General features: G+C 38.6%; 3 protein-coding genes across 5 annotated transcripts; 2 read left to right on the top strand and 1 right to left on the bottom strand.

Moving 5' to 3' along the window:
- Positions 1 to 1,438: 1,438 nt before the first annotated feature.
- LOC122838221 (galectin-3-binding protein B-like) lies at positions 1,439 to 5,288 on the top strand. Its single transcript, XM_044128691.1, has 6 exons — positions 1,439 to 1,471; positions 1,703 to 1,775; positions 2,238 to 2,429; positions 2,586 to 2,717; positions 2,823 to 3,093; positions 4,042 to 5,288. The coding sequence occupies exons 2-6, from the start codon at positions 1,718 to 1,720 to the stop codon at positions 5,072 to 5,074; spliced, it is 1,686 nt and encodes a 561-aa protein (XP_043984626.1). The 5' UTR covers positions 1,439 to 1,471; positions 1,703 to 1,717; the 3' UTR covers positions 5,075 to 5,288.
- A 1,303-nt stretch (positions 5,289 to 6,591) lies between these two features.
- On the top strand, positions 6,592 to 12,132 carry mpnd (MPN domain containing). 3 transcript variants are annotated; one of them, XM_044128690.1, is made up of 14 exons: positions 6,592 to 6,608; positions 7,063 to 7,195; positions 7,672 to 7,874; positions 7,950 to 8,171; positions 8,751 to 8,841; positions 8,923 to 9,001; positions 9,087 to 9,183; positions 9,268 to 9,340; positions 9,418 to 9,494; positions 9,854 to 10,022; positions 10,631 to 10,701; positions 10,832 to 10,921; positions 11,044 to 11,136; positions 11,215 to 12,132. In XM_044128690.1, the coding sequence occupies exons 2-14, from the start codon at positions 7,192 to 7,194 to the stop codon at positions 11,299 to 11,301; spliced, it is 1,356 nt and encodes a 451-aa protein (XP_043984625.1). In that variant the 5' UTR covers positions 6,592 to 6,608; positions 7,063 to 7,191; the 3' UTR covers positions 11,302 to 12,132. The 3 variants fall into 3 exon arrangements, 2 of the variants coding, with proteins under 2 accessions (XP_043984625.1, XP_043984624.1); XM_044128689.1 differs by lacking the exon at positions 6,592 to 6,608 and adding an exon at positions 6,640 to 6,780; XR_006371860.1 differs by lacking the exons at positions 6,592 to 6,608; positions 11,215 to 12,132 and having other exon boundaries at positions 6,637 to 7,195; positions 10,631 to 10,750; positions 11,044 to 11,078.
- A 1,122-nt stretch (positions 12,133 to 13,254) lies between these two features.
- sh3gl1b (SH3-domain GRB2-like 1b) lies at positions 13,255 to 27,972 on the bottom strand. Its single transcript, XM_044128688.1, has 9 exons — positions 27,618 to 27,972; positions 23,140 to 23,208; positions 22,903 to 22,975; positions 22,671 to 22,814; positions 22,253 to 22,386; positions 22,001 to 22,159; positions 19,476 to 19,579; positions 19,199 to 19,332; positions 13,255 to 15,825 (listed from the first exon to the last, which is right to left on the bottom strand). Exons 1-9 carry the CDS (start codon positions 27,660 to 27,662, stop codon positions 15,632 to 15,634), a joined length of 1,056 nt encoding a protein of 351 aa, XP_043984623.1. The 5' UTR covers positions 27,663 to 27,972; the 3' UTR covers positions 13,255 to 15,631.
- Between the last annotated feature and the right edge of the window lie 18 nt (positions 27,973 to 27,990).

Below are 27,990 nucleotides of genomic sequence, written 5' to 3'. Positions count from 1 at the left end.
TTCTGACCTTTGAATGAGGTTATTACTCTAACTAATTACGCTAACTTGCATTAGCTTCACATAAACAAAAGATATTTCAGGAAAACCGTCATGAAGGACACAAACGGAGTGCAGCCTTAGATTCCCTCAACATGTTTTTAAATCACTGGGAATAAGTGAACAAGGTATTAAATGGAGAGGAAAGAACCCATTCAGAGACAGTAAATTAATCAGAAACTGAAAGAAACCAAAAGTATGTTAATCCATCTTGAAAAACTTTAGTACATGTTCATGGGCATTTATGTGGCTTTGTCTTTATTTTTATATTAGTAAAAAACAATGGTCCTTACTGGAACTGATATTATTGCACAACAGAATGAATCCTTTGTTTGTCCCATCCTGTTTACGATATTTTATGATATGTTTGAATGATTGCTACTGAAAAAAAAGTGGCTATTCAAGTGCAGCAAAACAGTGTTGAAATCATTAGAAACCATATGGGGCTGTGTTTTGAAGCTAAGTAGGCCTACCTCCAAGGCAAGGCTGGATTTTATTTGAGAATCAGTGTGTTTTCTGCTGCTTATCACATGCAGAAGCTCTTGGGTCACTCCAAGATGGAGAAACTCTTCAGAACGTTCTTTATCTTCTTCTGCCAGCAGCCTTCGATACATCGCAGAAAACCCAATATGCAGATATTCAATTATTTCAAAAAGCATTATAATGTGACTCTTGCCAGATTAAAAAGACATTTTCTGAGACATGTTTGAATTTTATAAGTAATGTAATCTATATATTGTTCCTTGCAAGAATATTTTACCCCTTGAACATTTTCCCATGACTTTATATTTTGAAGTCACAAATTTCAATGTATTTTATTTGGATTGTTTTGTTAGACCAACACAAAGGAGTGTAGAATTGTGCAGTGGATACATTTCATTTTGTTGTTTTTTTTTTTAAATTATTTTAGAAAGTGTGGCTTCCATTTGTACTCAACCCTCCTGATTCAGTTCTTTGTAGAACTGCATTTTATTTCAATTACAGCAACAAATCTTTGAGTCGCATCTCTAACAGCTTTACAAATCTTTGAATGTGTAAAATGTGTATTAATATGTCTGTAGAAACTGAATGCTTTTGGTCAGACTTCTTCATGTAATAATGCAAGTGGGTGCACTTTTTTCAGGTAATTCTTGGCTATTGTCTAAAATGTTGAAGCCCAGCAAAACTACATCTAGTTGACTGCTTACATCATTATCTATCGATTCATTTTTGTGTCTGCCTGTCACCATTAATAAAAACAAACATCCTATTTAACACTGGTATCAGCCAAACTTTTCTTTGTGGTATTTGGTGTTGTTGGGTGTAGAGGGAAGAAACCCGCCTTTACTGGGTGTGGCAATCAGTCTATTAAGAAATCACTGTCCTACATTCCTCATTTTCTTTTTCCCAGGTAGCTTGTTCAGTTCACTTTTCAAAACTACTAAAAGACGTTTGGGTAAGTTAATTTCATGTTGCGTAAATTACTCTGCAATTTGCTGTTGCTCTGCAGGGCCCTTTGGAGAAAAAGTAAAAAGCTCTTTGTGAATTGTTTCTCCCATAATCATAACAACAGCAATTGAATAGGCTATGTCTGTAAATGACATATTTTATATATGCATTTATTTTTGCTCAGCAATCACGTCAGGACCAGTTTGTAAGTACGTTGGGTTTTCCCTCTTTTCCTCAGAATATTGCCAGTAAAATGAAAAGAAGCACTTTATTTCTCTGTGGTCTTCTTCTGAATGTCTGTTTTGCTAACGGTAAGTAAACCGTTTATGCATTTCTCAGTAAGTTCAGACTTTAATCAAATACAATATAAAATAAGTTTATTTCATTGTACATCACATCTGTGTTGCAAAATGTATTTGAAAAGACTATTTAAAAGTCAATCAAAATCAAAAATACTTTATGGAATCCAATTTTGTAACTCATATCATCTGAGTATCTTCAAAGAGTCACTGTGGATTGTGACGCTGTGGGCAGGAAGGATCTCTGCTTGCAACAAACCCGAAGAGGCCTCTGACTGAGGACTGTTCCTGTACTGTCATGGTCTCATGACTGTCATGACATGCTAACAATTTAGGATTAATTTTCTTGGAATTTATATAGTTTCCAACTATCTATAAACTATACCATTAATTAATTTATACACAGGCTGATATTTTTTCGTATGCAATAGTTTTACTGTTTTCTGACTGAGCTATTGTGAATTTTTTCTAAAGGTTATGAAGAAGGTTTCATCAAACTGGTAGGAGGTCAGGATAACTCAGAGGGCCGTGTGGAGATCTTCCATAACGGAGCTTGGGGAACTGTGTGCGATGATGACTGGGAAATTAAGGATGCCCAAGTTGTGTGTCGGCAGCTTCATTACCCTGGAGCGAAAGAAGCTCTAGGATCTACTGCTTTCGGCCAAGGTAATAACTATTCTATTCTAACACATCCAACTTTGACCAATATTCTATCTCAGGACAGTACAATTTGTGCATTTTATTCCAATTAACAATCTTTTTTTTCTGAAAATTCCTCTTGGACTCTATTTGCTGAAATATCTTTCACTCATCTTTTGCTAGGAAGTGGAAACATCTGGATGGATGACTTAGCCTGCACTGGAAATGAAATAAGCCTGCTTCAGTGCACCTCTCCTGGATGGGGTGTCCACAACTGTGGTCATTCTGAGGATGCAGCCGTTAGGTGTGAAATTGGTAGGGCTAACAAAACCAGGAGACATGTATCCATCTTCCTTTGAGAAACAAACAGAAATACCCTGAAACCACTTTATTCATTGAGTTCATGTTGGTGTCTGGCAGGAGCTGAGCCTAACACGAGGGACCTTACCCCGGAGTACACTTTGGACCACAATGCAACCCTCCCGGAGCAGCTGGGGGAACTGTTTGACAGTGAACATGACTGTGACTTGAACATACCAGTGGTGGTGGACAACAGCACTGTAGAGACAGTCTGTGCTCACAGTGTCATACTCTTCTTGAACCCAAACCTCAAAGCTTCCCAGCCAGATTTCCAAAGACTCAGAATTAATGTTACTTCTGACTGCAGTCAGTATGCCAGGACATTCGTCAGGTAAAATGAAAGGTTTTTGTTTTTCACTTTAGAAAGTTTCTTTCTTTAAATATTAAATATTTCAAAAGTACTCCTACCTTAACAGGTACCTTGTTTAATATTCTTCTTGTCTTATCTGTTAGTTTATGTGCATAGTCACATCTTGCAGCCAGACATACTCTTTCGATTATCAGATGATTCACCAATACCTCATGAGATTTGAAAATTTGGGATATGGCTTTATAACTTAACTCTGCTGTGAGATTCTCCCCAACCTCCTTGGTCTTTATAATACTGTTTGCTTTCACAGAACAGCTGTATTTACCTTGAGATTTATTTACACACAAAAGGAGCCTATGTAACACTAACACTTCTTCTGCTTAATTACTCTATGATTTTGTTTGTGAGTAATAGACTGAATCTAAATTCATGTCACTTGTAAAGTGGCGGTATTATGTCTATTCCAGGCACATAATCCTATTTTATAATACAGTCAAGGAATTATGTTACATTCACTTGTTATATAATAATGTATTTAGCAAAAGTAACTTTGGTCACAATAATCTTTTTGACACTCTCCCTTCAGCACATCATCACAACTATGCTTCTCCATGATGCCATTTACAGTTGTTCTTAGGAGTGTTGGACTGAGAAGTAGTTCATATGGCAAACTGTGTGTTTGATAGTGGAGTAAGATAACATGACATAAAGCTCGGAATTGTTGATTGTACATACAATCCCCTCTAAAAACATTATTTGCTGTGAACAAAAGGTTAACAATTCAGAACTTTTCTTCACTACTATGTGTTGTTCTATTACTTAAAACAATAGTAAAAAAAACACTGATGTTTGCGGTTGTAACATGACAAGTTGTGGAATATTTGAAGGGGTATGCATTACTTCAAATTTTGCAAGGTACTGTATTGGCTCATTTGTTAGAGATAACTAATGAGTGTGCTGTTGTTTCAGATACATCTACACAAGAAAAGTCAAATTCACTATACCCTCTGCCTACTGCATAATCAAGATGGCATCTGACTGGGGCCTGCAAGATCTCCAGAATGAGGCAGCAAAGGTTTTCAGGGAGTTTCTACCAGAAGATTCCACTTTTCAGAGCCAGATCTCTTTCTGTCAGTATGCAGTTGTCATCAATGACGAGGCTCTGAAAGATGTCTGTATTCGTTACTTGGCGTGGAACTGTGAGGCCCTGATCGATTCTCCAGCTTGGACCAAACTTCCTCTCTTTATAGTCAAAGCTCTTCTTTCAAGCTCAGATATTTTGGTTCGTAACGAAACTGTCATTTTGCACGGACTGGAGAAGTGGGCAGCTGCACAGGAAGACACCACCATTCCCAAGATCCTTTTGAAGCTTATTCGTTTCCCAATGATATCAGCTGAAGACCTATACAGATTGGATGGTTCACAGTATCACACCAGCAAGCTGCAGGGTTTTCAGTTCAATGCTCTCCCCATCAGCATCATCCTCAGTGACATGACAGAGCAGCGGAACATCTATACGCCCAGGATTTACAACGGCCCAACATGGAGCTTCACATTCAGCACCCAGGAGGTCAGAGCTTACAACCATTCTGGTCACTACATTTTTAAGGGACAGCAGATGGGAACCCTCACATCGGACTTCCAAACACCTGTTCATAGCAGTTCTTACTTTGCGTTTCAAACTGTGATCTGGCAAGCAAAGGTACTTGTCAGTGAAAAAGATTGCACAAGAGAAAGCGTGAGTTGCTCCTCTTTGCCAGCAGTTAGTTTAAAGATTAAAGAAAAACAGGGTAACTTACCCAGTGAAATGGCCGACCGCATTGGTTACCGAAATAGGATTGTTCTCAAGTGTAAAGAGAGGCATGTTTTTCACATTGATGAGTTTAATTCTGTCAATAGTGACAACCTTATATTTATTCCAAGCCTTGCAGAACAGACTTACCCATGCCACTCAGGAAGGTTATCATATCAAGTGGTGGTGTGCCCTTATTACTCTACTTGACTGGATTAGGTCTTCTCATGAAGATTAAGCAATCCTAAAATATCTCCCTGGAGATAAGCACCAGCATTCCTCCCAAACCCACCAGGGAGAAGGGTGTAAGAAAATGAATGGATGGATTTTTGAAGCATTTGGGCGATTGTATTCAGTCATCTTTCTCCCATTTGTTTGTTGCCTGTGCTTATAATTGACTCTTCTAATAAAAAGAAAAACATGTGATAACCATATTACTGCTGCTGCAAAGTGTTTTTTTGTTAAAATCTATATATTTATTTAGTTTTATTAAGATAAACAAGTTTTTTGTCATTGGTGCGGCAGTTCTTCAAACTAGGTCAAATCCAAAGCAGGGAGTTTGTAACTGGAAGTTTTAAACTCAAGCTTCTAGCACTCCTGTAAATCAGTTAACAAGCACACAAATGACAATAACAATAACCAGTTCAGTTAAAAAATCCACCTAGCGGGTTTTTCCTGTCCCGTTTAGTCATTTGTCCCAACAGGCCCAATGATAGTTTGATCTTGCATTTAATCTTCGGCAAAAGTAAACAACATGTTAAGTTCTTGTTCCCCTAGGTTTTCATGGGAAACTTTTGTACACCTTATAAACATTTTAAAAAAAGAAGTAATCTTTAGAGAGAGGCAACATGCGTCCCAAACGTATGAAATAACCAAAGTATTATGATAAGGTTTTTCCTCAATGATTAGTTCCTGCTAAAATAATTGATAACTGTTTTTCTTTTTTTAAAAATTACCTTATGTAGATCTTCAAACATACATCAGTATTATTTAGAAAAATGTGGGGAAAAAAAGAAAAACAAAAGATTAAATTAAAAACACTTCAAAGCTAAGTTTTTACAACAATCTTTTAGTGCCTTTTAAAACACTTTGCACGTGACACTGAAAACATCATCCGCATTGTGAAACATGTTGGTGGTAGCATTATACTGTGATGATACTTTTCTTCCATAAAACCACTGGTGAGGTTTTATGGAAAAATTGGAAACCTGTTAGGGAACAGACTGAGGTAAAGTTTCTCCTTCCAGCAGGACCGCAGCCTTAAAAAGTAAGCATATAACCAGATGTTGGTATTGGATGTAGGGCAGGAGGAGAACAAGCATTTCACCAAAATAAGTTTGCAGTTAAACACGTTTTCTATTGCTTATGTACATATTTGCTAAATAGACATTGAATAACCCACCATTTTGAGCACACTCTAGCAACTCTACATCTGGTCGATTTGCCTGTACAGGTATATGAAATGCTATTTTCAGTTAGAATTTTGTCAAAATGTGACAAATGTTCAAAGGCTTCAGGGGGATGAAAACCATTTCAAGGCACTGTAACAACAGCCATGGTCGACTTCAGTCTGTGCTACCGGTAGATGGGGGTATAATAGGAAGTGAAGCCGGGGAAGACTCTGCGCTGGAGGTTTGCTGCCCTCCGCAGGCTGCTTCCCGGTAAATGTGCTTCTTTTTCGGCGATAAAGAAAGACACATTTCAGTATTGACGAAGGAAAGCACCGTGTAACGTTGTAACACGGGTGAGGCTTGTAATTTAACCACGCAGAAATCATAATGTGGACATACTGTCTTGTACTTGTGAGCTCCGCGACGCCTTAGAGCGGCTTAGACGCAGTTTTCTCGTCGGGGAAAAATACAAATAGCGGCCGCTTCACGTGCGCGAATCTCTTGATTTTTCCGCAGGAAACGCAGGTTTGCCGCTAAATCTGTCGGTTTTGTTCTTATCGCACTTTAAAATAGTTATTCAGCGCCACCATATAAGTTGCTGCTTAGTTTTTAGCAATGATAACAGAGAGGTAAATAATGGCTCGGCTGCACGTCAGACCAGCCCGTTCAGTTCAGAAGAACCAGGGAGAGTGACAAGGACGGGGAGAGGGAGAAAGAAAGGGGAGGGGAACTGACATTAAAGCAACACAACAAGGAAACTACACTGCAGAGCCACAGACGCCTTCATTTTATGTTTTTGAATAATAGCCGCAGCTAGTGAGGCGAAGTGTCTCAGTGAAAGACAGCCCCCGGAGAGCTCCAGCTTCAAGTGTCCGGGGAGAAAGCGGCTTTTGGACCGAGCTGGATTTAAAGGCGCTCTCCGTCGCTTTCACAGGCATGGGTGAGAATAATGAAAGAGGGCTTTTAATTGTGATTCTGAGAGAAATTAACAGAAGAGGGTGGGGGGGAGCAGAAGCGGCGTACATACAGGCCTCTTCCTGCGGACAGAGCCTTGCCCTGTAATGGGAAGTGGAAACAATAAAAGCCAGCACAGTTTAGCTGTAATTAATAAAATGCCCATTTAGATCATCTGCAGATAAACAGCGACTCTTGGGGTTGCCTTAAGTGTGCTATTTATGTAGCAGCATGCGGCAGTGCAGAGTGATGGAGGCTGCCATTACACTTGAAGTCATACTCTTTACAACAATGGATCATTCCTCATGATTTAACTTTGATATGTAAGAACTTCCTACTATCAGCTTATGAATCATTTTTAAAACTATTCATGCTTCATAACAAGCCATGATGCTTGCTTTTGCTTTTACATGTGACCTTAGCACACTTTCTGGGTTGAACTGTTTCTGTCTGTGTCCTCAGGATCAGAACCACCAGGTTCCCCGCATGTGGTGGAGGATGGGGGTGAGGAGGATGAGGAGGAGCTGAGTGGAGGCGAGGAGGCAGAGTTTCGGTCCAGCTCTGGAAGGGGCTCCCTGCTGACGCGGAGGGGCATCACCCTCAGAGTGCTGCTGAAGGACGGGCTGGTGGAGCCTGGAGACGGCGTGTTGGCCATCCACTACTTGGTAATAACACACATCTTTGCTTTAGAGTGAAGAATATAGCCATGGATGCCATCTCATCATCTCCCTCTTCTTCAGGGCAAGAACTTTGTTGGGGATCTGCTGAACGATGGCAAGATCCGATGGGTGGAGACGGGTCAGATCTTCAACTCGCCCAGTGCCTGGGCGACACACTGTAAGCGTCTGGTGAACCCGGCCAAGAAATCCGGCTGCGGCTGGGCATCCGTGCGCTACCGGGGGCAGAAGCTGGCCCAGTACAAGACCACCTGGCTGCACAAGTATCAACCCAGCGCAGACATGGTAAGGAGAGACAAGGGTCCCTAAAACTCTAGAGTTGAAATCAAACATCTAAGTGTTTCTGAACAGTTTTAGAGTTGATAGTTTCAGCTATTGCAACAATCTGCTGTAGAGGTGACATGACAAATGTGAACAAAGTTTTAAAAAAAGTAAGTTACAAAAGAAAACCTAAACAAACAATTTCATTCAATCTATTTAGTTGGGAAGACGTTCTTAAAAGCAAGAGTCATGTCTGTGTTGATAACCTATTGCAGCTCCAACAAAATATGTATTTAAATCTCCTATTATGTCAAAGAGGTTTTGTTAAGCATGTTTTTCTTAGCATGATATCATTTTTTTCACCCACTGAATGATTACATTTTTCCGTGTAAGAGCATTCTACCTACATACTAGTTTAATTTATTCAAAAACTTTTTATTTATCTTTATTGGGGGATTTCTTTTTTTAGATGGCAATGCAGGTCTTAGGAGGCTGGGGGGGTTGTGGGAAAAATAATACAGGAACAGCACATAAGTAGTAATATTTACACTTAATGTGATTCGTTTATTCATTTGTTTTGCTATGCATTTCCAATGATTGCAGAGCATGGTGAGTGAGGAAGATGACGACGAGGATGAGGAGGAAGGGAAGGCAGCCGTGCAGGCCGATGAGAAGAACAAGAACAACAAACCTGGTTTGCATAGTCTCTCCTCTTCTCATATCGCCTCCTATCTGATCTCTACTAAAAGCTGTTAACATCTTCATTTTGTTACAGACGTAATGGTTTCACGTCGAGCTGACAGGGAGAGGATTCCCGTCAGATATTGCAGCTTAGGCACCAGGGATGCAGCCAGGTACTGCCTGCATTACAGTAGTATTTTTCATTTAAATATATATATATATAATTGCAATGTGATGCACACTTTGCAACATCCACAGAGATCCACACACGCTTGTGGAGCTGTCGGCGTTCTCGGCCATCAACAGATTCCAGCCATTCAACGTAGCCGTCTCCAGTAATGTTCTGCTGCTAATGGTCAGTTTTCAGATTCTTCTGAGCAGCTTATGGATTAGTGAGAAGCTAAGTGGCAAAGTCGGATATTTGCTTGGATTTGTGCAGGATTTCCACTGTCACCTGACCACCAGTGAGGTGGTAGGGTACCTCGGAGGGCGATGGGACACCAACACACAATGTGAGCCTGGTGACACTCTGAAAAGATTAATGACAGAAGGTCAAACATTTTTTGTAAACAATGTCTCTGTTTTTTAGTGCTGACAGTCCTAAGGGCTTTCCCCTGTCGAACCAGGCTGGCAGACAGAGACACCGCGTCAGCTGTTGAAGAGGAGGTGAGACATCAGCAAACATTACTTTTCAACATGCACTCTTATCAGCAGTGCATATTTCTGAATGGTAACACAGTGACTGGTCTCCAAGTGGGATATTGGGCCAAAACGTGGGCTAATTAACAGAACAGAAAAATGCCAAAATCTTTTTGGAAAGTTTTTGGTATACATTCCTGCTCCAAAAGTTTTTGGAGCAGGAATGTATACGGTATCTTTGAGGAGAAAAATGATACTTTTGCAGATTTGTTCTTTTTTTAATAGTTACGTTTCCTCCTTTTATAAACTTGAAAGTCAGTTAAGAGGCAGCTGTTTCACCATGTGCTGTCAAGTTAATTAAAAGGATGCTTGCCTTTGTTTATCAGATCTGTCAGAATCTGTTCATGCGTGGGTTGTCATTGGTGGGCTGGTACCACAGTCACCCGCGAGGTCCCGCCCTGCCGTCCCTGCAGGACATCGACTCCCAGATGGATCACCAGCTGAGGCTGCAGGGCTCCAACAACGGCTTCCAGCCCTGTCTGGGCATCATCTGTGGTCAGTAACCACTTTAGATGTGGCGTAGTTCAACGGGAACATGGCCGGTTGTTGATCTGATTTAATAGTGACCGCAGAGCCCATCAAGCGTGTTCCCTGATCTAGGACAAAAATATTATGGCAATCAGCGTGGAAATTAAAACATGAAAATGAGTTCAAGCACTCCTCCAAATTGGCTACAAAGTGGCAAAAGGACACATGTGGATGATTTGGAGTTATCATCATAAAACCCTGACCTTAGTTATTTGTGGGCACAGCTGAACAAATGTGTGTCCAAGTCACAGTTTAACAGGCATTTCTGCAAAAATACTGAGCAAATACATCTAAATGTCTGAATTTGAGAGTAGTATGTTCAATTATTTTGATCATTCTAACTGATCTAAAACAGGCTATATTGCCAGACAGGCAGAGAAAAACAAAGATGTTTCTATTTATACAGTATATGCAAATATCTATTTTAACGCTGCTGTGAAACTGGTTTCCTGTATGTACTTGTGATTAATTTAGAAGCAAAAGAGTGAAAGAAAGTGAGTTTATTACTGTGTAAACATTCTTGTTTTTACTTGAGTTAAACTTAAAAATCTTAAGTTGAATTTAACCTTTTTTAGGGCCGTATTACCACGGAAACCAAGGCGTGGCATCCACAATAACGCCTTTCTGGGTCGTACCGCCACCTGAGGTCGGAAACTAACTTTCACTTCTCACCTTCTTGTTTTGTGGTTTGCAATGTGAGTCTTGGTATGTTCATTCAGAAGGATAAAGACGTTTTTGCTCATGTTTTTCAAAATCGTTTTCCCTCCTGTTTGTAGCAAAGGCCTAATGACTATGGCATCCCTGTCGCTGTGGAAGTCACGTACGTGCAGGACAACTTTCTCACCAGCGACGTTCTCAATGAGATGGTACTGTTGATGCCGACCCATACATATAAAGCCAAAACTGTCTGATTTAATTTTAGGTGCAGCAAGTCACAGTTAAGGGGATTCGTGATTTATTTATTTATTTTTTTTTTACATTTCCATAGATGCTTCTGGTTGATTACTACAGGACGGCGCCTGATCTGGTCCAGTTCAACCAGTACTGGTGTCCTGAGACAACCATGCTGGACAAGGTTAAGGTAATGCATATAGAAATCAAACAATTACCAGTAACTCTTTATCAAAGAGTCTGTTTGATAATGAGTCTGTTTCTGCAGGGCTCTCTGAGTTGCCACGCCCCCAAAGACCAGGCCTACTCGCAGATCTTAGAGCATGTCTACAGTCAGCTGAGCACCACGCACTGAGGTCTGATCTGCACGTGTGACGTGATTGCCCTGTGTCTAGAGTCGCTGCATTTCAAACGCCGTCACTGACTTGACCGACTTGAAGTTAAATTCTGCTTGAAAAATACAGCGATGTCTTGGATGATCTCATGCTTGAGTGGCAATTTTTATATAGCATTAAACACGCTTCCTGGACTGGACGGGTGCTAGATATGTGAACGTAGCTGCTGTTTGTGGTTGAGCTGCATTTTATAAGGATGGAAATAAAAATCGAACCAAACACGATCCATTAAAAAAAAATTTATAAAAATATTTAACTGGACACTATATGGACAGTAGAGACCTTTGGCTTGTCAAAAATGGACCTATGTACTGACCTGTGACTTTATCTGAACTTATGCTCAGATATTAAGATATGGATGATTAGCACTGTTAAATGTCTTGTAATTGCCTTTATAGACTCAATGGGGATAGTAGTTGTGGGTACGCAGTGAATAGTGAAACGTGCACCAACAATGTGTGCAATGGTATCGGTGTCTGACCTAAACACTACTCTGCAGTAGATCCCTTTTGTACTCCTGAACTCATATTTAAGGGTTGTGGTGCGACTGCATCCTCTAGTTCAATAAAACAGACGTGTTTGTGTGTTAGGTGCACTGTATCGTGAACATCTTCTTATCAGGTTGTGTGGAACATGAGCACTCTTTACTAAGACAGATATTTGCTTCCTCTTGAACTGTACTGTATTTATTACTAACTGTTGACTGTGGTTTACTTGTATGCGGACAGAGCTATGCCTTAAGCCTGCTGATTGGTGACCCACTAAGGATTAAAATATACACACTGGAACCATTTAAACATGACTCACTGTTTGTTCATTTTCTATATGTATTGTTACAATGCCCTAACAATGTTCTCATACGTAAAGTTAATCACGTTCAGTCACAGCCTAAAACTTCAATGCATTTGAAGAACATTTTTTATGGTATCGACTGACTTAAAGTAGAGCATAATTACAAAGTGGAAGAAAAATACCTAATTTTCAGATGTTTCCAAACTAAATCCAGAAATGTTTTACGTTTGTAATAAAAGACTTTATACTATGATGTGCCTAATTAAAACCCAGTGCAATAACAAAGGAACAGAGCAGTACAAACCAAAATTGTGTTATAAAGTGGAAAGAGTACAGAACAACTGGAAACATTCAGAGACATGGACATCGCATCTAAACTCTCAGGCTGGGGTAGTAGAGAAACAGCTCAAATAACCATGGCAACTGGAAGAGCTCCAGGGATCTAAAATTTTGATGGCGTAATCAAATCCCATTTGCAGTTTGCCACAAACCATGTAAGGCATTAAATGACAACGGCTGTAAATGTGGAAGGCGGAGCTCTTCTCTGAAAGGTAGTGGCAACATCATGCTGTGGGGATTCATAAACATGAAAGCCAAGCAGAGTTGCTGGGCAGATGAACTGTGTTTAAAAGGGTGGTCATTTCAAGAGGCAACAAAGCATCTGAGACCGGCTAACTTCAAACAGGGCAACAGACAGGGCTACATAGAAATGGTTTAAATCAAAGTATGCTCATGAAACAAATTGCATACCTACATTCAGTAGGTACAGACTGTAGGAACATGTAAAAACTAATGTTTGCAGATTGGATTATTTTGTAAAGAATAGCCAAAAATGTCTCTACTTGTGTAAATCAGGCAGCAAAATACCCCAAATATCTTGAACCTGTAATTGCCATGCTTTTATGTTTTTAATTACTTAAAAGTTTAACACAAAAAATCCCAATGCACGTTTTGTTGCTTGCTAAAATAAAATCTGAAAAAAGATTACTATTTGTAGTTGGATAATTTTGTGTAAGGGTTTTAAATACTTATGCTAACCACTATTAATGTCTAAATCCAAAATAAAATACTTGATATTTTCCTCTTGACTTGATTCAAACATATAAACATTCAACATTTACTTTTTTTGTCTTTTATTTTCTGTAAGAAGTTGGTAAACAGAAAATAAGAAGGAAGCACATACAAATATTGTGGTGATAAAAAAAAATAAAAATTGCAGGTAAAATCTGTATCCATAACAAAAAAGTTAATTAAATCTAGGGTACATACAAGGTGTAATATAGGTGTACATGCAATGATTATTTGAAATGTTTTAAGGTCTCTTATATAAAAAATAACACTATAGAGATTCATTTATTGCAGTTTAAGGAGAATGTAAGGCTGGTTAAACAATTACATAGCCCTTTAAGAAATTAAGTGTGACTTAAAAAAGAAAACAAAGATTTGAATATATTAAAAAGATAGAAAACAGTTTCCATGGATCTACTGATGAAATATCTGATCAGTCTGAACATGTCCAGGAAATTGCCTGTAGTGTCGTCAGTGTGCAGAAACGTGCACACATGCACACATAAAAGTGCCAATGGGTAGAAAAAAGCAATACAATTCATTACAATTTCAGAGTAAACGGGTAAGATTTGGTTGCTCTTAGTTCCCCTTTTGCTCTCCAAAGGCACTATCACATGCATGTGGATAGTGCATGTGATACTGCACCAGCCACATGCATGGTGATAGTGCACTATCACATGCACTAATAATGTTAGCATTACAGCACCTTTCATGTCCATTAGCCTTGAACTACATACAAACATTGAGACGTAGCATGGTCGGAGATGTAAACATATTGAATGAGGACCACACACAGAGACGAAGAGTCAGGCAGCTGAATAGAGATGAAAGGGACAAAATAAGACACAAAACACTGAAAATGAGTAAAAAGCACAGAACTGACATTCACAAGTAGAACTCCACAGACAACCTTTACAATTCAAGATAAATCATTTGGCAGCCATTTGTGGCTTAAATTCATCCAAACGGACAACGGTTTAAAATCAGGCCAATTCCCTCGATGATTTCCCTTTTAAATATTCCTCATTCTCACACACTGAGCTGTGAATGTTTGGGTAAGACTTCACCGGCGGATCTGGACGGTTCAGAACAAGAAGCCAGCCCTGTTTGAACAGTCAGTCAGAGACAATAACACATCTATCATGTCCAACGTACAGAATAACAGGTTCAGACTATGATCGGATTCACATTCTCTGAGGCATGAGGACAGACAGCAAAAGCAGGACAGTTAGCGGTGAATATAAAAGACTAGCTCGCTGCCAGCAGCGTCATCTATTCAGGCACTGCATTATGTTACGTGGTGCCAAGAACAGGGCTCAAAAGGGCAAACAAAAAAGTTGAACATGCTTCGATAAGAAGGTCAAAAACTACATAAATACATGCCTGTGTTATAGGATTATTGGCGAAGCAACCATTTACACTAAAACAAATGTTTCTATTGCATTTTTACGGACTTTTTGGCTCTGCCTCCTTATTTAAACAAACTGACAAAAAGGTGCAAGCGTTGCATTTACCTTTGGGTCTGTGTATAATGATAGAGAACGTCTGTAACATGTTAATCTCATCTGAAGCCCAAGGTGCAGTTACATTTCCCTCGCACGCGACGTTAACCAGTCAGATTCCTGACAATGGCGAAGGCATCGCAATGGAAACACTGAAAATAAAGGTAACTACTGTTATATATGTTGGCCACTGAACAGCCACTTGAAACGAACAAATAAAAGCAGAAAAAAAATTAAGTAAGGCCAAAATTTTAAAACAGTCCAAATGTGATTATTTGCCGATGAGCTTCTTTTTGTAACACAGCTACTGCAACATCTATTCATGGGTAATATCAATTTAGTGGAGGTGAAAGTAATTCTCTGTCAGGCCAGAAGGTGGCGTCAAGGCTTGCACTGCAGTACTCTGATGAATCACAAATATTTTCTGTTTTGCAATGATACTGTTCAGTCAAGTTCTCATGAGAGTCACTGTGAAGTTTGAGCTACAAAGCTACTCTACTGTTAGGTTGATCCACCACCTGTGTCACAGAGACTGCAGTAACACAAACACAACAAAAAGGATCTGTGAATTCACTTATGGTAATAAGGGAACTTAAAATCATTTCTATCATCTATTTGTGATGACAAATTTATTGCTCATCCATTTGTCAACAGTTAGTCTCCAGGAAATTCTTGTTTACTGTCAGATGCACGATAAAAATGTTTAGTCTCAGTCCTAATCTGGCTGCTTTTTACTTTTCTGTGGAAAAGGTCGGTGTTCTGCTTTGATATCACATCCAGATCTTGTGTTTACAAAAAGTGCTCGCTCCTGGTGATGACGATGAAGCTCAAAGTGAAAATGAAACCCTTGTAGACTGTCTCATGTCTTCACTTGTCTTCTTCACCACACTGTTTACATGTCTCAACTTCTCTTAGGGCTTTCATTGTTTTAGTGTGGCAACGGAACGAGGACCTCCACGTAGTTGAGAGGGAAGAATCCCGACTGGCCATTCAGCATGCCCTCATACCAGTTTTCATCGATTTGATTGGTCAGGATGATGATGTCGCCTTCGTGGAAGCCCAGCTCTCCCTCATTTTCTGGCTCGAAGTCGTACAAGGCCTTACAGCTCGGCTGCTCTGGAGCTGGTAGGGACAAGAAAGAAGAAAAGATGAGAATTACAGAGAAAAACAATGGCTCCAAAGCAGATCCAGATATGACAGAATTGAGTCACACACCACATCTTTAGTAGGATATTTAAACCTTTGATGTTAGTGTAACATTAACACAGCTTTAAAAAAAAGTTAAGGAGATCTGCCAGGAAGATTCTCTGAACATAAACATCCCTGAAAACCAGAATTCTGCCCCTGTTCTCTTCACTTTCTCTCGCTCGTCTCTGTGACCTCATGCAGATCCGCAGCAATTTACACACAGACAAACTAGGCTATTTTTTGCAGCCGAACAATTTTCTCATTGTATCAAGTTCACCCAACACGCTGCCGGGCAGGCTAGAGACAGGGAGAGTGTGGTCACTCACTCATTCACGCAATACAGTATCGGCTCACAGGGGCAGAAAAATAACACTTAATGCAAGAGAATACAGACAACTTTAGGAAGGTGTTAACACACATTTACAATAACAAACATGGGGGACAGTATTATAGGTGCCTTAGCTCATCGATTAAAAAAAAAAAAAGAAAAAGGAGATCAGCTTTGAAAACATTTGTAAATATTTTATCCTAAATGGGAAACGTTAATACATTGTTAGATATGACGGATCATCTTTCAGCATGCAAGTCACTAAGTAACAACCCCATTAAGTCATGCTTTGCTTCAGATAAAACACAAAACCAAACGCAAATATGTCAAACATGGAACTTAGAGAGTTCCCATTAGCATTAACATTGAAATTACCAATCAGGTCAAAACTAATTTTCTGATTAAACATTAATGACATCATTCTTGCACATTTGGACTTAAAAAAACATTTGGAAATTATTTAGCATAATGTATGAATTATGGTTACAACTAGATAATGTTCCCATTGTTCTCCAAGAGCTTCAGCATATCAGCTATGTAAGGTCAACCAACTATAGGAATTACGAGAGGTTTAAATCCCTGCCACAGGCCAAATGTATTACCAATAAGAGGGCATGCGAATGCCTCAGGCTCATAATATCCTGCCAAATATTGCCTTGTGATTGTAATATTACAAAGCCTGACAACTGTAAAACAGTATACTGTGCAGCTCTATTGAACAGGATACCAAACTAAGAACATCACAGTTCTGTGTGGCTGCTGATTATATTTTGACTCATTTTAATGTGAAACTAAGGCTAACGACTAACAGTTACTACACAATTAGATGCTAAAACCTACATATACAAATAATAAGATTGTGATATGTAGAAATAGATGTGTATTTTGGGAAAATTAAATGTAAAGTTTTAACCCAGAGGTTGACTTTTTCAGCTGTCCGGCGTCAACGAACAAACAGCCTGTCTGCTATAGAGCGAGAAGTCGGCTTGCTCAGCATGGCCTTCTTTGGAGTAGCTTTCTGACGCGATGTCAACAGTAGGTCACAAAACAGCACAGTAGAGCTAAACTTTAGCTCCAAATTTTGAGGGAGAAATTTAATCTTGTTGTGGCAGCAGATGGGTTTGCTCAGAGGAACAAATCTGTAGCTGACATGGAAACGAAAACAGTCGGATCACTGCAATTCTCGTTTATTATGATTATTATTATTATCATCGCATTTTCAGTATGTGCAATATCACAATCTGGGTACTGCATTTTAGCTACAACATTTCAGGCACTGTGCATTCAAACTCTTCCTGCTAATAATACATTTTGCCACTAGGAAAATCTTTTAGTGTCCACAGCTGATCTAGAGCTTGGTGACCAGCATGCAAAAGTTTAAAGAGTGGTAAAGAAATTATAATTAGAGGAGGGAGAAACATCTGCCTTGCAATCGAAATTGTCATCGCAATTTTGAACAATAACATTTTGCATCTATGTTTTCCTAAACTCGTGCAATCATAATTCCTTTCACCAATTATGTAAAGTACTCACTTACCCATTTTGGCCAATTCCAAAATTTCTTTAAAAATTACAAACAAAACCAGATTTCCCCCCACCCACATGAACAGTAAAATGAAACGAGTTTCTCAGAAAGAGCTCAAAGATACGAGTATGTCTCTTTTTACACTACCGTAACTCTTTGAGCAGCAAATAAACCAAACTACCAAAAATTACAGGATACAAACAACTGAGCGATCACCACTGACTCTGTTTTATTATTCTTTGCTCACAAGTGCAGCATTTTGGAAAACATCCACTTCAACAAGCTGCATTCAAACTAAATAACAGATGTATCCAACTCTGATGTAGTGTCACGTGTTGGCTGGTTAATCCTTTCAATCATTAATTTTAACTGCAGAGTAGCCTCAGGCAGCCTTTCTGTCATAAATTGCTATTTATATTAAATGCCTTATTTTTATATGCTCGGCTTCACGCAGTGGGTGGGAGAGCAGTCTGTGTCACAGCTCTGATGTTATAAAAAAAGAGGACAAATATTCATATAGAAATGGTAATGCAGCATTAATATATTAGATGCAAAACTAAGCAGTGGCAAATGAGTAAGAAGAGATCTTTGGTAAGTTTTAACCGTTTTTTTCCCCTGAAATATCATAAAATCAGACAGCAATATATTTAAAATTGAGAGTTTCCATTAATAGAACAAAAATAGGTAATGAGATTTGTAAAATGTAATAAAAATCGCACTTTGTTGAAGTCCAGTTTGGCATCTACAGGATGAGATTAAAGCAAAACCACACACTTGCTAAACAAGACACACAGAATACACACCACTGATAACTAGCATATATTTCCTGAAAATCTAATCAGAATCTCACTCATACACACACACACACACCCACGCACACACACACACTCTCATGCACCATTCCAAGGCTGCAACTTGGACACATAGTCGGTGACTCACACAATCCTAGCTTCCGAAAGGACAGTGTTGCAAAGAGAAAGGACCATTCTGCTGATGTCACAGGAAAGAGGAACAAGGTCAGTGGGAGAAAGGCCAGACAGATAACAGGGTGGGACAGAGTCACCAACTGCTCACACTGACATTGGTCAACAGCTAAGTGATGTCACTGCAGCATCCAAAAAGTCAAACACTCGTAAAAGCCTTCATCAGACTAGAGGAGTAAAAGGAAAAAAAGACGAGAGGAATTTCTCTATTTTCTTTTGGCCTCATGGTACGTATTACCATGAATTGTTGAGCAATCATGTTGGCAACATACAGAGTGTTCCTGTAAGATTTCATGGAGCAATGCTCTGACGCAACCATCTCTTTTACTTTATCGAAACAGCTGGATGCTTTGTTATTGCTGGAACTTTGGGAAAGCAGATCTTGTTACAGATCTAACCAGTCACATTTCACAGAAGTTTTGAAAGCTGAAGCGGTGAATGAATTTATTGATTTTGTAATCTGCATCTTACCAGAGTTGCGGGAGGGAGGGGGCGCCATTGAAGATGTATATCCTCCGTTGGAGTGGTTGTTCTCGCCGAAGTCAAAGATAGGTTTGGGTTTAGGTGTGTACTCTCGTCTTGGCCGAGACTGAGCTTCAGTCATCCTGTTTAAAAAGACATTGGAAACAATCCTTATACATGAATTAGCTTAAATTCACTGTACAGATTTGCAGCGTCTCAGACAGTCACTTGAAGGAAACATGTTGTTTTGGCTTTGTGCATCTTCTGATTTGATTTCTGCACCAACCTCTCTCGCAGTTTATCAGAGAGCTCCTCCAGCACTTGGACGGCTTGTTTGTGATACTGAAGTTGAGACTCAACGAGAGATGAAAGCTGACTCACCTGCTCTATCTGCACACACAAACAAACATGTCATAAAAGACACGCAGACTCCTGTTGCCGAGTTTATGAAATAGCATAAGTCATTTTAAGAGAGAAACAGACCAAACATGAAAACAACAGGTTCAAAAGCAAAAGTATCTTCCCACATTCAGAACTAAATTAGATCCAGACAACTGTAAGCTAATGCTATCTTGCACAGCTATTTTATCTTTTCTTTGCATAGGGAGATGTGTTTATGTAAGAAATGCTGCAAACCAGCATATTAATAGCCAAAACTAACATGCAATCGCAGGCCTATCATTATTTCCAGTCATAGGAGGAGCTATGGATCTGGAGAGCAACTTTCTGCGAATGTTAGAATATCAATTATGTAGTACAAGGCGATGAAACCATGCATGATCCATTTTTTGAATGCAACAAATACAACAAAATATGCTACTGTTTTTAAGACCTTAGGATAACATCATAGGAAGTCTGAAGATCAAAACTTAATTTTTAGCAAACTGAATTACTAATACAGAAGTTGTTAGACATTCCCACTGCCTGACAGAAAGAAACCTGAAATTGAAGTCCCAATCACAGCATTTTCAAAGAATCATCTTGAATCACTCTGACTAAACTGGTATCCTAATTTCTGTTATTGGAGTAACTGCCCAAAGTGGCACCACTGCGTGTGGTGCATGTCCTGCATGTTTTAGTTCTCTCCCTGGTTTAACGCACCTGGATCAAATGATGGCTCGTTAGAAGGCCTAAGAAGAACATTGACATGTTGAAAAGGTTGTTGGTACAACCAGGGAGAGAACTAAAACGTGCAGGATGCCGGCCCTCGTGGACTGATTTAGGGCACTCCTGGTGTAACGTTTGTGATTTTATGGAAAAAAAAAACACTCATAGGTGCATTTTTTTATTGCCAACGTTGCTATTAGCTGGAAAGTTTGCAGATTGAATTAAGAGGAAAAAAATTCAATGAGCTAAACGCTAGCAGAAGTAACATTTGAGGAAGTCAGATTTCTACAGCATGAAAGAACCAAGATTAGCTGTGCTGGGTAAAACGTAGGAAGAAAGATAAGATAACAGCTTGTTTTGAAGACTTGGTGACTACAGAAATATAACTAAATGTCCCTAGAGCTACAGGTCTATGTTTGGACTGGACCCTTAGACGGAAGGTTACCAGCCTGCAGGATGTTCTGTTCAGATCAATAAACACAGAAAAATCGGGAGATAAAAGTGACATGATGGTTTTCTAATAACACAGCGTTTTGTTTGTGTGCTCATCTTTTTCGGGACATATCCATGTATTTATTGCTTAAATTTACTTAATTTCATAGAAAAATCTATGAAGGTGTTATTTAAAATCTAATAGAAAGCCTCACTGTACCATACATCATGCTCACACACACTCACACCTAGGGAGAATTTAGAGAGACCAATTAACCTGACAGTCATGTTTTTGGAATGTGGGAGGAAGCCGGAGAACCCAGAGGAAACCCACACATGCACAGGGAGAACATGCAGAAAGACCCCACACCTGGAATCAAACCCAGGACCTTCTTGCTGCAAGGCAACAGCTCTACAAACTGCGCTACTGTGCAGCCCACGATGGTGCAGTTTTTCTTTTGTTTATTTTTAGGAGGCTTAATAATAATAATAAAAAATGAACTCGGCCCCAAACCCACTGCAGAGTTAGTTATGTAGGACAAAAATCAGACCACTAAAGTAGGGCATAAATTGTAATGTGTTATTTGGCTGCACTTTAAAGCTACCAAATTTTCAAGCATGCAGATAGTATTTATTTGGTGAAAATTAATGTTGTATGAATTGAGACTCTGCATGAACAAAAACCCAATCTAAAATGACTGATTTGGAGACTAAACAAAAGACATGATATATACCATCACACATATGGACTCCTTAAATTCAGCCATTTACAAGTCTTTAGTATCAGACTCTTCCAAGTGTTGTGACACTGCCTGACAGGTAAAACAATCACAGCTAAACCACTAAATACTATAGTTAGTCCATGTGCAGAGTGAGTGTGTTTGGTTGAGTTTTATAGATCTAATGAGAAGAGTTTATGTTTGCCCTGTGGGTGTGTTTGACAAAACACCATAAAGCAGAGAAAGAAAAATACAAACTATCTCAGAGTAGCAAATGATTTGATGACATAAATAAAGTTCAGTTTTCCGTGAACTTGGTAAATTATCCACAGTAAATACCAAAGTACAATAAGTAAACAACATAATGATATAAACATATCTGTGAGAAGCCAAAACTCTGCTACTTCAACAAGTATTTTATTTCCTTCCACAGTAATTTGAGAAACCTGAGTAGAAAAGTTCAGGAAAAATAACAACTTAACTTCTGGATGTGGTTACAAGCTCTGTTGTATTAAAAATAAAACCAGACGGTTTAACTGTGGGAAGTGCTTACATCAGTCTCCAGCAGGTTGTACATGCTGGTCTCAGCTACTTCCTTTGACTCATGAAACTTCTCCAGGGCCTGTCGAACTTCCTCATCTGGAATCTTGCCCTGACGCTTCTTCTTGTAGTCGTAATCCAGCCGACGGCCTTCAAGCTTCTTTAGATGGTGCTGGATGGGGTCACAGTTACAGTTTAGTTGTCTGTACTTTTTGTCAAAAGAACTTTTTAAATGTAATATTTCTTATCAAAAGCATATTTTTACCTGAATCTCTCTAAGGTCCTTGTCACAGAGACCTTGTAATGGATCAATAAAGTTCTGTTTTACATCGATGTCTAGAGAGTCCTTCACTTCTGCTAACCGCTTCATGGCCTCTCCTACATCCACTAGAGCAGCGCCTGGATCACAAAGACATTTAAGAGTCAAACATAATTTGTAATATTATATGACAAACACTCAGTTCAACCTTTAAGGTGTAAATAAGTAAATAAATCTCCAATGCATGTATGTGAAATTGTTAGAATAGACAAAAAGAACCTGATATATATTGAGTGAAAAGCTTCCATGCAACTCATAAATGAACATTTAATAATCAGATGCATCTATTTGGTACACTATGGAAGTTATAATTAAATACTGCTGGGGATTTACAACAAAAAACAAGCACATCTACACATCTCACCAAAGTTAGTGTCTTCTCCGAGTTCCCTTCCATACTTGGCCATGCACTCTCCTAGCAGGCCTTCAGCCTGAGGATAGCCTGGGTTCTTCACCTGACCACGAATCTTTGACATGGTGTTCAACATGGACAGTTTGGCCCGTGATGCTTTAGAGGTAGAATGAAGAGGAAACTATTTCAATAAAAGTGTTACAATTGCATAGATAGATCGATGGCAGCGGTTTTGTTTTCGAACCTGGGTTGGGTTGAAGGTACTCCGATGTTTTGGAGATCACCTCCGCTACTGCTTTACTGGTCACATCAACTTTCTGCGAAACACAGCAGGTAAAACATCATGTTGCAGACTTTTCCATTTTGTCTAACGCCTAAACTTCAAAAAAATAAAACTGCATCATTGCTATTTTTGCTTGTGTACTATGTAAAATCATTCAGTTCCACAACTTTGATGTATATTCTGTGATATAGCTCATACCCGTTCCAGGTCTCTGAAGTCATCATCTAGTTTGGTTCCTTCTGCGCCACCAACTTTCTCACTTACCATCTACAGGGGAGAGATTGGAGGACAGAAAGAAAGAGTGACAGGAAAGAAAGGATTAGACGTGACAAAACAAAGAGCAAATTTAGTAATACCACATGTGCGGCTTTGGTCTGAGAGGAAAAAAGGCAGAAGTGCATTATGAATATCCAAATAGTGGCTTTGCAACATTTGCATCAGTGATGCACAGTTCAATGTGTGAAACCTTTCATCAGTGTAGCAAAACCCATGAAACAAAATGACTTGTGTCAAAAAAAAAGGAAAAAGGAGTCTTTAACCAGTTAACTTAGATATTTTTATCTCTAACAAGTAGCATCTTACAGACACCCTCTTATGATTCTTTACATACATTATAAAACATTTTGTAGCCTAAAACAGAAATAAAAGCCTCAGCTACAGAAAACTGTGTCCAAATTTCCCCTGACGCATCACTTTTTTGTTTTAAATTTCAGATCTGTTCAGCAAAAATCCACCCCGAAATACTCCTTGTAGTTTGCATTACTTTCTGCAATAAATCTACATCGCAAAACATTTTAAAACAGTTTAAAACACACAAACAACAGCTTGCAACAGATCTGTTTTATTCTTTTTACAACACCAGTGTTAACATTAAAATTTCCTCTCCTGCAGGAAACAATTCAAGCTGTACAAATACTAAAGTCAAGGTGAGGCTGTGAACAGGAAATCCAACTCTGAACAACACCTGTACTCTGCACAATGTGGTTTACATTTTCCATAGCACTAGAGTACATGTAGAACAGGCAAAAATAAAATAATAAAAAAATACCCTTAGCTGTTGGTAAAAATATGTACATAAAGAAAAACCGTTTAAGCTCCATTTGGATTTCAATGTTTTCCTTGAAGAAAATGTTTTCAATAGGATCTACCATGCAGTATTTTAAGATGTGAACAAACTCTAGTATAGAATAGTTTAATTTAAACATCCAGTTCATAGTTTAAGAGGTAATATTCATTTTCTTAGGTTTAATTTAATCATCTTTTAAAGAGAGAGAAACATTTGGCTTATTCATCTACTATGCAACTCAAAAGTTGTGACCTCTGTGTGCTAACTGAACAAATATTTAAAACTCTCAGCTTTGGTCACATGGTTTAACATAGTTATTTAACATTTTTTCCACCTTAAATCTTTAAAATATTTTTCAAAACAAGAGTGCTGTATGTTGATGTCTTAGATCTGCACCACTGCATGTATCTCTGCTGTGTGCGGGCAGCACATGACCAGAAACCACAGGGATTCAGTCAGATAGTGAAGCTGCAGCGGAAACTGAGTTAAATTATAACTCATATGCAAACAAAAGCCATAAAAGTATGCAGCACAAAAGTTCTATTGTTGGCGTTTTGGTATAAACAAACCAAAGAGCTGCAAAGACAGATTAGTGTCAAACAGGAATCTTTTTTCATCTTCATAATTGTGTATTATCCAAATACTTCTCCCTTATCACAAAGGTTTGATCAAATTTTGTTTCTTTTTTAAGTTGACAAAGCCTGCAAAGCTGATTTCTACTGAGAGAGCTGACACATCAGGAAAACCAAAACACCTTTAGTGGTTTAAAGCTCACAAATGTCAAACTAAGGAAATAACTACAGTATGCATTATGCTATCCACGTTTAAGTTATAATATGCAAAACAAGGAGTTTGGAGTACAGAATACAAAAACAAAACAGCAGCGGTGAAACAAAATCAGATTTTTAAAGTCAATGCTAAAAAAGATAGAGCTCTGCAAACATAGCACCTGAGAAAACTTGATGTCAGGAGGAAATTACTCAGCTGACCACATGTTAAAAAGCTCTGGTGTGTCCAGACACACAGCAGCATTTTCGGGTAGAAAGAAAGCTGATGTCCATTCCTTCGGTAGGCTTCCTGCACTCTGGTGAAATTCCACTAGTGGAAAATAAGCTGTAGTTATTGTGGTATATTTTTTTTTGCTGTGAAACCAGGTCATTTTCAGCTCTTAGAGAAGTCTCCGGTTTCAGCCAGAGCTGTAACCATGGACGGCGCCATTGTTTTGACCAATGTGTTGATAAGAGACTGAGGCTGAATCTGTCTCAACGTTATCTCTGTGGAGGACATTTACAGTCAGTGAACCCAAGAGGTAAAAATGTCTCACTTCATGAGGAAATTTGCTCATCAGTAAATACACAAATGAACCAAATTGTCCTTTCCATCTCCACTCATTGCTTTGGGAGCAAAACGGTTTCTGAACACAATTAGTTACACTGGATTATATTTAGAAATATTATGAATTGAATCTAAAAGCACACTACACTTCTAAAATTGTTGTTAAAATTGCGAAATCAAAAAAGTTCCAGATATCCGATTTCTATAAGCTGGACTGACGTAGTTGCACAAAAATGTCCACAAACTGTTTTTAGGCCCTTTTATGCATCCTACACTGCTATTTAAGACCCTCATGTTTTAGCACACAGAGAATGGATTCGTCACTAGCAAACTTTCCACAATGTCGTCAAGTTAAACATATCAGTGTCGAATCTAAAGGTTGGAACACTGGGAATTTACTCGTGTCAGGTAATAACAGATTTAAGAAGCAAATTTAACAATGTAAAAAAAACCACAAAAAAATCAAAGGTGTTTCAATTAATTTGTAGGATGTTCAAAAAAAAAAAAAAAAATACAAGAACACAAAACGTAATGGAAAGACCTCTTCAATATTCTCAACATTTGCATAATCTGCTAATCCCTATCAACATGACTGCCCTGCATCTGTTGCATGCCGTCACTCTATAACCTGCACCTGTCAGGAATGATTAAAGACAATAAAAAGAAATCTGAGGATTATGTTACAAATATCATTCCTGCAAACCAATTTAATAGCAAATCAGATCCACACAACACCCACTAATCTAGACTAATCCTTTCAGATTGAACAGTGGTTTAGCTCTTGGTAGGATCGACATCGCACAATACAAAGAATACAGAAATTGCAATGTGTGTGCCACTCTTTTGCAACTCATCATGTCATTAATCCATACATTTATACAAGAAAATTCAATGTAATGCAACAGAAATTACAGTTTTGCTCAGGTTAACATTAGAATCATTAAGTCTGAGAAACCAAAATGGTTTACTGTTAAATCTTAAAGCCTGCCATACAAAAACACTCTGTCTAAGCTTTATGTATATCAACAATTTCATTTTCTGTGAAAAATTACTTCTTGTGTTTAACCAGTATATTTTTCCCTGTCACTGATTTATTTATTAGAATTTTCTGTCAGTATATTATTTCATCCTTGAGAGACATTTTAGGTTTGATACAATTGTATTATTGTAAAAAAAAAAAATGCAGAGACAGTGAAAGACAAAAAAATTAAATAAAATAAAACAACATGTAAGCATATATATAATTTCCGCAGCCAACTTTCCTCTTGTGAATAAAATCTGAGCTATGTGGAGTGTTATTGCCTTGCACAGAGTTTTGGCAAGAAAAGCCGCTGCAATGCAGTGAAATAAAGAGAAAGCACACACTGTCCACCTTCCCTGCTGCATCCATCCTTTGGATCAATTCTCATGCACGGACCTACTTTATCTCTCTTTCTGCTAATCATTTTCACTACAGCATGTCCTGTCCTACACGACAGCAGCTAAATCACAATATTTTCCCTTTACTACAGGGATCTGGTTTTGTTCCTGACAGGAAGCTGGGGCAGAAACCAAATGTCTTTCCTGCTTAGATCAGCAGGGGTAGGGAGAAAAGACAAAAAAAAAATCTTTTTAAACAGTCTCCTCCCATGACTGGGAGAGATGCCCCAAATTAAAAACATTCACATCAAAGTTGAGACAAGAAAACCAACGTAGATTTTCATGTGTAATGGAAGGAAAAGCAAGGTTTTTTTCAGTCAGATACACTAAACAGCATTGAAAATGGGATACTTGTGTTTTGAATAGGATGATACATTCGAGAAAATGTTTTACTACTTAAAAAGCAGTCAGTAAACCACATTTTCATGGATCAACCCTTAGAGAGTTACACTGTTTTTTTACGATGTTGTTTTCTCTCTTTACAATATGACTCTTCCTTCAGCAAACACATCCAAGATTCCTCACAGTTTGCTTACCTACATAATCTAAATTATTGCATTTTGTAGAAAAAAAAATACATATATATATTTACAGGGCAGACTCCACATTTTAACGCGTTATTAACCAGTTACTTACGTCCAAATCACGTATAAGTGACTTTTATTACATTTACGGTAAAATAAAGAGAGCAAATGAAAAGTAATTTAAACATTTTCACCCAGTAAAACAACAAGTTGTCAAAAACATCCACCGTTATATAAACAAAGCGGCGTTAGCTTCACTTTGTTTGTTAGCTCAGAATGCTACATCCATTTAGCTAGCTGCTAACGGTAACGGTTAGAAAAGTTTTGCAAACCTGACTGGCTTTATAAAACTGCTTCTTCAAACCCGCCACAGACATGTTGAAACCCGACTGTCGTCTGCACTTCTGCTGTTGGAGGTGTAAACAGGTCACAATGTAGGAAAAAAGTTAACGTTACAGTTTGTCAGAAAATGGGCCAGTGCAAAAAGAGAGCAAATGCTTCGAGGGGAATCATAGGTCTGCTGATCCGTCACTCCAAGTCGGGACACGCCAACTGACCACGTCCACAGTGAGAGTGTGTGCTGCCACAGTCACAGAGAGCGGGGCAGAAATGATAAAAAATAAGAAAAAAAGAAACAAACAAAACTGTAATTTAATAGCCTAAACTCGCAGTCTGCTTTTACATCTTCTCGAAACCTCTGTCAAA

Source organism: Gambusia affinis, linkage group LG10 (assembly GCF_019740435.1).
Source record: "Gambusia affinis linkage group LG10, SWU_Gaff_1.0, whole genome shotgun sequence".
Lineage (NCBI taxonomy): Eukaryota > Metazoa > Chordata > Actinopteri > Cyprinodontiformes > Poeciliidae > Gambusia > Gambusia affinis.
Note: the sequence above shows the minus strand (reverse complement) of the source record. Positions and strands in the feature narration are given on the sequence as shown.